Source organism: Pelodiscus sinensis, chromosome 32 (genome assembly GCF_049634645.1).
Source record: "Pelodiscus sinensis isolate JC-2024 chromosome 32, ASM4963464v1, whole genome shotgun sequence".
In the NCBI taxonomy this organism is placed as follows: domain Eukaryota; kingdom Metazoa; phylum Chordata; order Testudines; family Trionychidae; genus Pelodiscus; species Pelodiscus sinensis.
The window spans coordinates 7,135,929-7,147,507 of NC_134742.1; the positions used below are offsets into that span (position 1 = coordinate 7,135,929).

General features: G+C 46.9%; 1 protein-coding gene across 1 annotated transcript; it reads right to left on the reverse strand.

The window, feature by feature from the left end:
* Positions 1–1,034: 1,034 nt before the first annotated feature.
* On the reverse strand, positions 1,035–9,791 carry LOC142823132 (killer cell lectin-like receptor subfamily B member 1B allele C). The gene is made up of 5 exons (XM_075913535.1): positions 9,480–9,791; positions 8,951–9,100; positions 6,387–6,541; positions 4,078–4,190; positions 1,035–3,691 (listed from the first exon to the last, which is right to left on the reverse strand). The coding sequence occupies exons 1-5, from the start codon at positions 9,613–9,615 to the stop codon at positions 3,565–3,567; spliced, it is 681 nt and encodes a 226-aa protein (XP_075769650.1). The 5' UTR covers positions 9,616–9,791; the 3' UTR covers positions 1,035–3,564.
* Between the last annotated feature and the right edge of the window lie 1,788 nt (positions 9,792–11,579).

Consider the following 11,579-nt stretch of genomic DNA (forward strand, 5'->3'; position numbering starts at 1 on the left):
ATATTTTCCATTCACCTGCTCCAAGTGTGATTGTAGCATACTCAACTGATATCTGGAAACCGAAAAAAAAGCATATGTGTTTTGAACATTTTTGGAAGTAAAGCAAAATGTGTAACTCCCTCACAAAATACAGCTGCAGTATTCCAGCTTAAAGTTAAGGAATGGCTGACACATGGTATGAATAAAGCGAAGAGATTTGTATTGTTCAGTCTTGCCGGTAGACCTGAACATTTTCTTGCTATACTTATAGCATTATCAGAACTGCCCGTGACAGTTTTTGATATCCAAACCTAAATTTGCAATGATTTCCAAAACTATTGTCTCTAGACATTCAGAAGTGTGGGATTTTAGTGAAACAAAACAAAGAAATCATTCTACAGCTTCACCATTGCCTGTCACATATTTTAAAGTTAATGTTAATTGGTCTACATGACTCACATCTGGTGTTGAATTGACTATTATAGAATAGTACTTGGCATCCTTTACTTCTTCAGTGAATTGGTTTCTGAGCTGCTCTGCCATTACAGTAATGAATTTACTGTAGGGAAGTGTATTAAAAAGTTGTTTTCCCCTAGGCCACAATACTGATAATTTTCCAAATGTTCATTGAGGGTACACCAATGAATTAACAGTTAAACCTCATGGAATTTGAACTAAGGGGTTTATCTCGGAATCGCGCTTCTCTGCCATGTCTACACGCAGGAAGTTATTCTGGGCTAATCAATTTCCAAAATGGCAACCGGCCAGGAACATGCTAATGAAGCGTGGGATATTTAAATCCCACGCTTCATTTGCAATTTCGGTCACCCTCATTAGCCTCCCTAGTTCGAACTAGGGGGCTAGTGTAGATGTACCCTGAGAAAATTGTCAAATTCACTAAGCTATTCAAGGCAAGTTAAAAAAATGACCTTTTCAATTTGACACTGATGACTCATCATGTCTTTTTAGCGGTAGCCCCAAAGAAAACAGGAGTTTCACCATGGCAACTCAGCACTTCTGTCCAATAAGAACACTCCTTGTCAAACTGAGCTGTCAAAAGTTAGACTCAGGACTCACAATTTCGTTGGCCACTCTGTTTTATTAGCAAAGCATTTCGCTAATACGACCAGAAGAGTAAGACCCCACAGAAACCCAAGTCACCTTATTTATACAGATAAAAGAGGAGAGCAGACAAAGGATTGAAAAAGGGCACGAACTGACAAGGTTACTTGGGTTCAGTCAAGAATCTCATAGAAAGGACACTGTCTCAACGACTTAATTACCTGCATCCTGCTTCAGAAGCCTTTTAAATCTGCACTTGAAAGGGAATCCTCTGAACTGTCATTCATGCTAAAATTCGACACCCTACGTGAGGGTCTCAACAAAGACTCTAGCTATCTTACCCATTACAAAGATAGCTTCCCCAATTATCACCTCTAATACCATTAGCTCACAGACATTTACCTCCCCCCTCCCCCCACATCCCCCTCCTGTTCTGAAATGTGATTTGTCCTTTTCATATGTGTTCATTTTTTTAATTGTATCCTTTGGTATATATGGTTGTGACTATTTTCTTCCACTATTTGATCTGAGGAAGTGGGTCTGGCCCACGAAAGCTCATCATCTAATAAACCATCTTGTTAGTCTTTAAAGTGCTACATAGTCCTGTATTTTGTCTCATTTCCTTATAACTCTTACCAATCTCCTGTTAATGTCCCACTATCACTCTTAAGTGGAACCATTGTCCTGTGCCTTAACATCCTCCTTCCTGCTTACACACAAACAACTTTACCTTAACATCTCTCTTCCTGCTAAAGGAACAAACATTTCTTTAATTCATTCTACTTTTACAATATAATTCAGTCTACGTTCACAGAGGCAATAACACAGAATCAGTCCTTCCAGATCTTCAAGTATTGAACAAAGGACGTTCATCAAAAAGTATGGGTGAAGAAACATCTCAATTGTCTGATCACTTGACGAATTGTGGGGCTATCACCATGACTGGAAAAGTTGAACAAGTGGACTCTGAAGTGGCAATGGAATGACAAACTATTGGTAATTTTGTCAAAGTAAGGGAAGAAATCTACCCTGAAGACATTGCATTAAGGCCAAAATCTATTTAATTGGCTCGGAAAGAATATTTGTTAGTAAATAAAAAACATAGGTAATACGGAAAATTTGAGAAACGAGTATGAAATTAGAGGAGGAAAGCAACTCAGAGGTCTTCATGAGTCCCATTTTCTGAGGAGGAAGGAAAACAAGACCACAGAAATTAGAAATGAACTGATTTTTTTCCAGAAACCACCAAGGTGGTCTACTGTTATGTTTGCAAATTATTCCCCGAGCATAGTAAAGGAAAATAAACGTTTGTTGATGGACAAGCTAATTGGATACACTTTGCAAGAGATAGTGCTGATTGTGAAACTTCCAAAGCTCAGATTAATGTTATGTGTATGTTTGTTCAAAGATGTACATTATCCAGAAGAACTGACTCTGCGTTACCATCCCACTCCACGAAGTCCAAGCCTGGTTTTACCCCCTAAGTTCAGTTTCCCCACTCTCTTCCCAGCCTCTGGGTACCTCCTCTCCCCTCTCTCTGTTCCCAGACTTTGCCTGCTCACTCACACAGAGAGCCTAGAGAGTTTTGCTCCTGCCCTGCCAGAGATCAAGTGGCACAGGCAGGGAGGGACTTCACTCCAGGCGGTGCTGGGCCATGCTGCCACGCTGTCACTTTGGGCTCCTGGAGAGCCTGCAGTAGAGCCCGGGCCCGCAGTCGGCCAGCTGAGGAATGAGCAGATGGAGGGGCGGGACCAGGGATTGGGATCAGGAAGAAGCCCAACATCCCAGCCCTGGGAAGGTGCCAGAGCGGAGGAAAACTTGCTGTGGGCAGCCAAGTCCTTCCGCAGCCAGCAGGGGGCAGCACAAGCTCCTTCCAATGCTCCCCTGTCTACAGCGCCCTAGGCATGGGCCCTGTCTGCCCAGCCCTAAGACCGGCCCTATGCAGAACAATAGGTTTGTCCTCCTTAGATCCATTTGTTAGGCTTGTTGAGCTCGTTCCTGGGAATGGATTCTGTCGCTGAGAGAAAGCTCTTAAAATAGCCCCACCCCCTCTTGATGTACATGGCCCATCTGTTTGCACTGCTCCAGAGCTGGGATTCCAACATGGTGCACTAACCATTTAGCTACTTGCTGCTGTTAGCTGCTGTCTCCTCGTGCTGCCCCTGTGTGCCCCTTGCCCCTGATGTTTTATTATTTTATTGTGGCTGCAGCTATTCAGTGACCTCAGCACCAGGTTGTGAATAGTCCTCTTTGACTTACAACTGCAATTTTTTTGGACATATAGATTTTTCGGTGGAAAATTTCCCCCCGGCTCTACCTGTGATGTCAATTGGCAATAGTTCTTCCTTCACCATAATCTTCCATGTTGTCTTCAGACACCTTATAAAAACAGGAGGAAGGGAGTGGGCACAAGCCCAGTTCTTCCCTTTGAAACTTGCCTTCAATATTCATCATTCATGTGACAGAAAGAAACTAAAGGAGATTGTATTGTCCATAGAAAATGCAGCTATTTAATGTCACTGCCTATATCTGGAGAGCATCTTTTTCACAAACGCACTTGGCTGCAGCTCTGCAGCTTTCAAAACGAATCACATCTGCTTTTATCACCCCACAGTTGTTGTTCCCTTCGGGAGGATTCACTGACTTGAACCTGGGAAACAAATAAACACTGTTTAGAATTTTGGAACGAGATTTTTAGCAGCTTTTCCTCATTCAGACACTCCTTGAATTTATTCTGCCGAATTGTTCCTGCAGAGCCCTGGTTGATTAAATACTTTCTAGCCCATAACCCTATAAGCAGCTGTTTGAGCATAGGAAACGTGTCCATATTACCAAACTCAGCCGGCAGGATTAGTCTGACTGCTGATGGAAGCCGTGGAATGAGGCTCAGGACTCCACTCTGTGCAGAACATGGTGCCTAGCACTTGACATCCCTTGTGCCCCTACGTAGCCTCTGTTCCCACCAATGCTAGAAAGCAACAGTCCTGTGCCCCCTGCTGCACATCTTCTATGGACCCAGAAGATAAAACCACTCACAGTGTTTGATTTAACAGGGAGCCATCCATCCACGTCCAGTTCCTCAAGGGGGATGTAATAATGAGACCAAGCCAAAACCGATTTATGTCTTTGAAAGTGGTTTGAATGAAAGTCTGCAAATGACATGGAAGAATGAAGTGAAGGGGGAAGGCAGGTCTAGTGGGTAAGGTGCTTGGTAAAAAGTCTAGGAACTGGATTTAATTCCCCAAACTCCCTCTGTGACTATGGGCCAGTAGTGTAGGTTCTGTCCTGACTTGGGCAGAATTAAGGCCTTAGTACAACCTTTGTGGTGTTGTCAGTGAGGTGTCTGCCTCTGGGTGGCAGAGCATCAATTATTTTTTGTTTCCTTGCTTTTTAGCTCGTGTTGGTGTGTGTAGAGCAAATGTGGCAGACGCACAACACTGTGGTTCTGTGTATAAGGGAGGTTACTCACCTCGTCCAGTAACTGATCTTTGAGATGGGTGTCCTTGTGGGTTTTTCACTGTAGGTATCTTCGTGTTCCTGTGTTTATACAGCCGCTCTCTGAGTTACGAACAAGTTACGGACCAACACTTGATCCGTAACTCAAACTGTTCGTAACTCGGACTCCATTGAGTTACATGTGACCATGCTGTTCATAAGCGTGGGTCGTGTTCGTAACTCGGGGACTGCCTTTACGACTGCTCCATGGGAGCTTTGGTCGTAAGTGCAAACGGTCGTAACTCGACCGTTCGCAACTTGGGGAGCAGCTGTAATTTAAACTTTTTAGCAGTATCCCCCTTGGGTGCCGGCGTGCATATGTGGCACTGCTCATGCTGTAGCGAGCATGCCAACGGGTGTGTTCCATCAATCGTCCCTCAGTTCCTTCTCTACTATGGAGAGACGTTACAGCTCCAAAGCAGAGGGGAGGAGAAAAGGTCATGGAGTGCCCACGGGAACACCCATCTCGAAGAACATCAGTTAATGAACAAGGTGAGTAACCCCCTTTTTTCTTTGTCAAGGAGTGTCCCTGTGGGCACTCCACTGCAGGTGATTACGGAGTAATACCTTGGTCATCTGGAAGAAGGAGCTTCGGACCTGAGCGGTGGACAGCGGAGAGGACTGCCACCCCAAACCGGATACATTGTGAAGAGTGTATATGGCATACTGTTTTGTAAAGATATGTGTAGAGGCCCATGGGGCCACCCTTCACATGTGCATGATGGGCATGTTATGGAGGAAGGCCGTAGAGTTGGCCATTGCCCTGGTGGAGCGGGCCCGGAACTGAGTCGGTTGTGACACCTTATTGATGTCATAGCAAGTTTTAATACAATTTGTTATGCATTTTGAAAGCCTCTGTTTCAAAACAGCCTGCTCTTTGGATACTGACTATGTTGGTACTGCTGTTGTCGATACCAACGGCGAGGGGCGGCCTTCTTCAACTTCAGTACTGAGACTGCAGGAAGTGTGTCTTTAGAGGACACTGTCCCTTGGAGTTTGAACATACGGGACTGCCTTCCCATCCGCTGAAGCCTGTACCTTGGGTGTGGAGGAAGGCTTCTGCTAAAGGGATAACCTTTTGGGTGACCTGTCTGCTGAAGGAGAGGCATGCTTCCTCTTAGTCATTTTCTTGGCTGGAGGGTCTCTTGGTTCAAGTGGTCCTTGATCAGAAGCCACTGTAGGAGAGATATGGGTTGGAGAGACCTGTGATACTGGTTCCAAGGTTGGTCTTCTCTGTGGTAAGGAGTTTTAGCTGAAGCTCTCTTGCTTTCAAAGATGTAGAAGAGAACTTCATACAGTGGTGGCAGCTCTTTGGGGAATGATTTTGTCACAGGCATGGAGTGCTGCTGGTAGGGTTACCAGATACTTTCACAAAAAATACTGAACATAGCATGGAAAAAATTGGTTGAGGAAAAAAAAAAAAGTAACTGCCCCTTTAAATCCCTACACTCCCTGTTCATCCCACCCCCGCCAGATGCAGCAAGGGAAAAATGAGAGAAACAGAAAGTACCTGACATGTAAAATGTATTTCCTGAGTATTTTTACCAGACAGAGGCCACAAATACCGGACTGTCCGGGTGAAAACTGGACACCTGGCAACCCTAGCTGCTAGGTGCCAACCAAGCCAGGAGTGGTTCAAAGAGAACTGAGGGAGGGTTGATGGTGCACACGTCAGCACATTCACTGCAGCATGAGTGGCATCGGCACCTGGGCGGGAATACTGCTGCTAAAAAATTCTGATTATAAGCAAAAGAGCGCCAAGATACCCAAAGTGGAGCGCCCACAGAGACATTCCTTGAGGAAGAATAATTATTATTAGAGCTGTTATCCCCAGGACACGATTGATTTACCATCTCGTCCTGGTCCTGTATCACCAGCAGTCGGGAGCCCCTCCTTGAACAGTCATCGCAGCTCTTGTTCCAGGAAGATTTGTTTTTAGACACCCAGTAGCATTTGTCCCGGTGCAATATCCAGTTTGGGGGGCAGAGCTTGCACCCTGGTCCCTCTGGAGGGGAAAATGGAAACATGTCACGGAGCTAAAAGTTCTGAACTTCATTACACTCGTGCATGGGCTCAACATTTCCAGTTGCCCCATTGCCTGGACTGGGTTTGAGGGCAGTTCCCATAACCAATTAGCAGCAGATGCTGCAGGGCAGGAGGGAGGATGCTGGTGACACTGTGCGTATCTCAGGCCTGACTTAGCATGGGGCTAATGCAGGTCAGGTTCGACTGCAATGCTACATCATTTCCTCCCCTTGTGTAGCTTTCCTGTGCCCTGCTGCACAGCCCTTGTGTTTCCCCTACAGATGGCTGCATTGCAGGAGAGGCAGATAATACCACACATCAGAGTTAGAACTTTATTTAGGTCACAAAGACAAACTGAAAACGCCACGTTCATGGCTGCCCATGCAGCTGTCCCTCAGCCTGACTGTGGGTTCTTCCCATGCAGTGAATGTTTATTTGGGGAGCCATCATGGACATGGGTACCAAATAGTTCTGCACACTGGATGAGTCAGCAACCTTGGGAAAAACAGTAGGTAGCCATGCAATAGAGACTGTATCGCAAGGCACACACAAATGGAGGCTGGATTATGGTTGTGTGGGCGACTGTAAAACTGGCATTTCCTAACTTTCAGGAGCTTGGCTTTGTAACCTTCCTGTGCCCTTAATGCAGCGTTGTGTTTCATGGCCTAATTTCTTTAAAAAACAAACCCAAAAAACCCCAAACATGTAAAGCAATTGTGTTACACGCAGCGGGAACAACTGCCACATCCTGAACCAGCAGCAGGGTTTGGACCTGGTCCAGCACCGTACCCACTGCTACCGCTCAGGGCTGGTGGGTGACATGGAGAGTGTGTCCTCACGAGGGGAGGAAGCAGGGGTTGGGTGCACAGTGGGAGCCTGGTCAGCTCTGTCTTCCTCCCCAGTAGGAGCTTCTGGCCCACGTGGTGTCCCTGGAGGTGACAGACCACTGGGGCAGGGTTGGAAAGTTCTTTGGGCCCTTGGTGCTCGGGCACCAAGGATATTCCTGGCCCAGAGGCCCAGCTCCAGCAATGCTTAGGATTGAGTCTCTCCCTGGCCCCATTTGCTGCCCCCTATGCATCCCCCAACACTACCTGCCACCCCTGGTCGCTGTCACTGGTAGTGCAGCTGGACTAAAGCAACTTCCTATCAGCTCTGGCTCCACCTGTCGCTCTGCCTCCTGAGTGGAAAGGAAGTTGTGTCTCTGCACATTGCCCCTCCCCTTGATCACCCTTGTGGTCAATGGGAGCTAATGGGGTGGTGCCTTTGGTGGTGGAGATCTTCTGGCTTCCCCCTGCCAAGGAGCTGCTGCCAGAAGGAGGTGCCCCAGGTAAAAATCCTACACCTACCCCCTCCTACTCCCTCTACCTCATCCCAGAGCCTGCACCCCTCACCCCCTCTTGCCCCCCCATCACCTGCCCCAGCCCGGAGCCTGCCTCCTACATCCACACTCCCTCCCAGAACCTCAGGCAGGTGTGGGGAAGGGCCTTTTTTAAGTGGGGGAGGTGTGTAGGCATTATGGACACCACCGACATTTCTACAAACATGCAGCCCCTATGTGCTAGGTGAGGGAGAACCTGGCCCAGATCTCACCCCCTTCCCCATCTCTATGGGTAACTCCCAGTGCAGGGTGAGCTGCCACACCAGGGTGAGCCCAAGGTTTCTGACTGGTCTTGCTGTTATCGGTGTCCTGCTCCAGAGTCTTCCTGAGGATCAGAAGCCAGAGGGGAAATGGCGACTCTTCCTGGATGACATTTCCTGGGACAAAGCAATCCTGTTTCTTCAACCTGAGAGCACCCCACACCCATATTTCTAAGGTCTGGTTCCAATAATGGATGTGTGAAAGTTTCTCAAAGGTACCACAACACCCATTTACAATGGAAGAATTAGGGAAACTGAACACAGGAGTTGCTACCAGCTGTCCTAATTAGTTGGTAGCAATAGGGTAATTGTCCTATAATGCACATACCTTCTGGGTGTGGTGTCCCATGTAGTGGCACTGAGACCAGAGAGAGATTAATGAGTCTGCTCTACTGCCTTAGTATGAACCTATAGCTCATAGATTCAGCTTAGAAGTCCCATGTTGGATCCCACCCACCATTAAATTAATGGAGATTGCCTATCTTCTAGAACTGGAAGGGACCTTGAAAGGTCATCATGTCCAGTCCCCTGCCTTCACAGCAGGACCAAGTACCATCCCCAACAAATTTTTGCCCCAAATTGTCTCCACAAGGATTGAACTCACAACCTTAGGTTTAGCAGGCCAATGCGCAAAACACTGAGCTATCCCTCCCCCCCCTTGTCTTATTGCAGTAGTTTGTGTCATTGCCCCCATGTGACCAGTAGGTGGCACTGCAGTGCAAGGAGTAGCTGAGAGAAAGAGGTGAGATACCTGTTGAGTTGCTGGGAGATGATTCACACACAAATTGTTGCAAGCGGGACTGGAAATCTGTCAGGCCAGGTCTGCTGTTGCATTGAGGGATGAGTCTCTCCTTGGTACCGTTGTTCTTCAAGCAATTCAGAGACCGTCTGGGCTGAAAAACTTCAGAACAGCATGAGCATGAATAGCAGCTACTGCTCAGGGACCAGCCGCCCATCCCATACTGCTGCTTTCACATTCAGAACTGGGCCAGGGGGATAGGTCATGAGAGACGATAAGAGAGACTGCTGCATTTATTACACAGTGAATGGTGTCTCCCACTCCGCCCTGCACACGGATGACAGTGAAGCTGTAAGAGCGGGATCACAGGGGCCTCAAGTATTAAGCTCTAACATTGTCCTGCCCATGTCATATTGTTCCCATTTTGGTGCTAGTGAAATGTCTGGGGGGTTTTTTCACAAGAGAGTTGGAATCAGAAATGTCGGAGATGGGGAAATTTCAGGGTGTAGCTTTTCCTACAAATTAATTTGGAGGTGCTTACCCCAAGTGCCCATCACTGTCACAGCTCCCGCCAGGACGAGGATCCCAGCTGCTCCCAGCTGCAGAGCGAGCCGATGCCAGCGAGGACACGGAGGATGATCTGTAAGAGGCAGTGTTTGGTGAAACACTTTCAGCATGTAGAGCAAGACATAATAATGGACTTCCCTGTGCAGCACCCACCAATGGGCATTTATACTCCTCCTCACATAATGCCAGGAATAATTAAAAACCTGTCAGTTAAGGGTTGCATCATGCTGAGGGCACTACAGTGATGGAAGAGCAAAATACTGCAAAGATGAAGAAAATACTAACACATTCCTACTGTCAATTATTGAACAACATGGTTCTAGCCCACTTAGGGTATGTCTATACTGCAGTGCTATTTCAGGATATCTCCAGTATCCCAAAATAGCTACCCCACGTCTTTCGAACACGTCCACTATTTCAAAATAGAGTGGATGTGCTAATTCGCCATCCCTGTAAACTTCATTCTACAAGGAGTAAGGAATGGCTCGAAATAGTGTAGGCAGCACCAAATTTCAAACTAGCCTAGTTTCGGGTGCTGTCCTTAGGATGGTGTATATTTGACCACATTGTATAGCAAGTTTTTGTTTCAGCCCTGTCTGGCCTTGTGTTGGCTTTTGGTTTGTAACTTTTCTGGGGTCAAGACTCATTTGTAAAGCCCAATGGCCTCTCATGACCAAGTAAATAGCATTAGGTAACCTCTTCCTGTGCTTCATCACCCATCTGATAAAATAGTTTTTCCTAATATCCAACCTAGACCTCTCCCACTGCAACTTGAGCCCATTGCTCCTTGTTCTGCCATCCATCACCACTGAGAACAGTCTCTCTCCATCCTCTCTGGAACCTCCCTTCAAGGAGTTGAAGGCTGCTATCAAATCCCCCCTCACTCTTCTCTTCTGTAGACTAAACAAACCCAAATCCGTCAGCCTCTCCTCATAGGTCATGTGCTCCAGCCCCTAATGATTTTCGTTGCCCTACACTGTTCTCGCTCCAATTTATCCACAGCCTTTCTGCACAGGGGGAGGGCAAAACCGGATGCAATACTCCAGGGCTGCATCTAGACTGGCAAGTTTTTCCAGAAAAATTTGCCACCTGTCTACACTGGCCACTTGAATTTCTGCAAGAACACTGATGATCTCATGTAATATTGTCAGTGTTCTTGCGGAAATTCTATGCTGCTCCCGTTTGGACAAAAGCCCTCTTGTGCAAATGCTTTTGCGCAAGAGGGCCAGTGTAGACAACACGGTATTGTTTTGTGCAAAAAAGCCCCATTCACGAAAATGGCGATCAGGGCTTTCTTGCGCAAAACCGCATCTAGATTGGCATGGATACTTTTCTGCAAAAAGTGCTTTTGCGGAATAGCGTCTGTGTCAATTAGACGCTCTTTTTCGCAAATGCTTTTAACGGAAAAACTTTTCCGTTAAAAGCATTTGCGGAAAATCATGCCAGTCTAGACGTAGCCCAGATGTGGCCACACCAGTGCCAAATAGAACAGAATAATAACTTTCCTAGATCTGCTGGCAATGCTTCTACTAATATGCTGCTAGCCTTCTTGGCTACAAGGATACACTGTTGACTCATACCCCATTTCTCATCCATTAAAATCCCCAGGTCCTTTTCTGCAGAAGTGCTTGAAACCGGATAATTAATTTCGCCTCCAATGCGAAACTGACCTGCAAGACTCAATGTCTGCTAACACTTGCAAAACAGCAGCCCTATCAAGGAAGTCAGAGCCACTATCGCTATACCAACTGGTCACGTATTTTCATTGTGGCACAGCACATTTCAAAATAACGAGGCGTGGGTCTCAAACTTCATTCTTCCTCTTCTGAGGCACCAGCAATGGAGAACGGCACCTTACGGTTCCTCCTCTCATGGACCTATGCTGGTGCTTAGAGGAATCCTCCTTTAGCCCTGATGTGGAGGATGGCACCAGAGCGCTCCATGCCGATGAAGAGTTGCGTGGTGCTGGGTCTTCTGGTCCCGGGTCAGGCTGAAGGTGCAGAGCCACCTCCATCCAACGTGCCTTGAGCCTCTGTCCTTTAGAGTCCTAGGGCGGAGCTTGTGGCAGATTCTG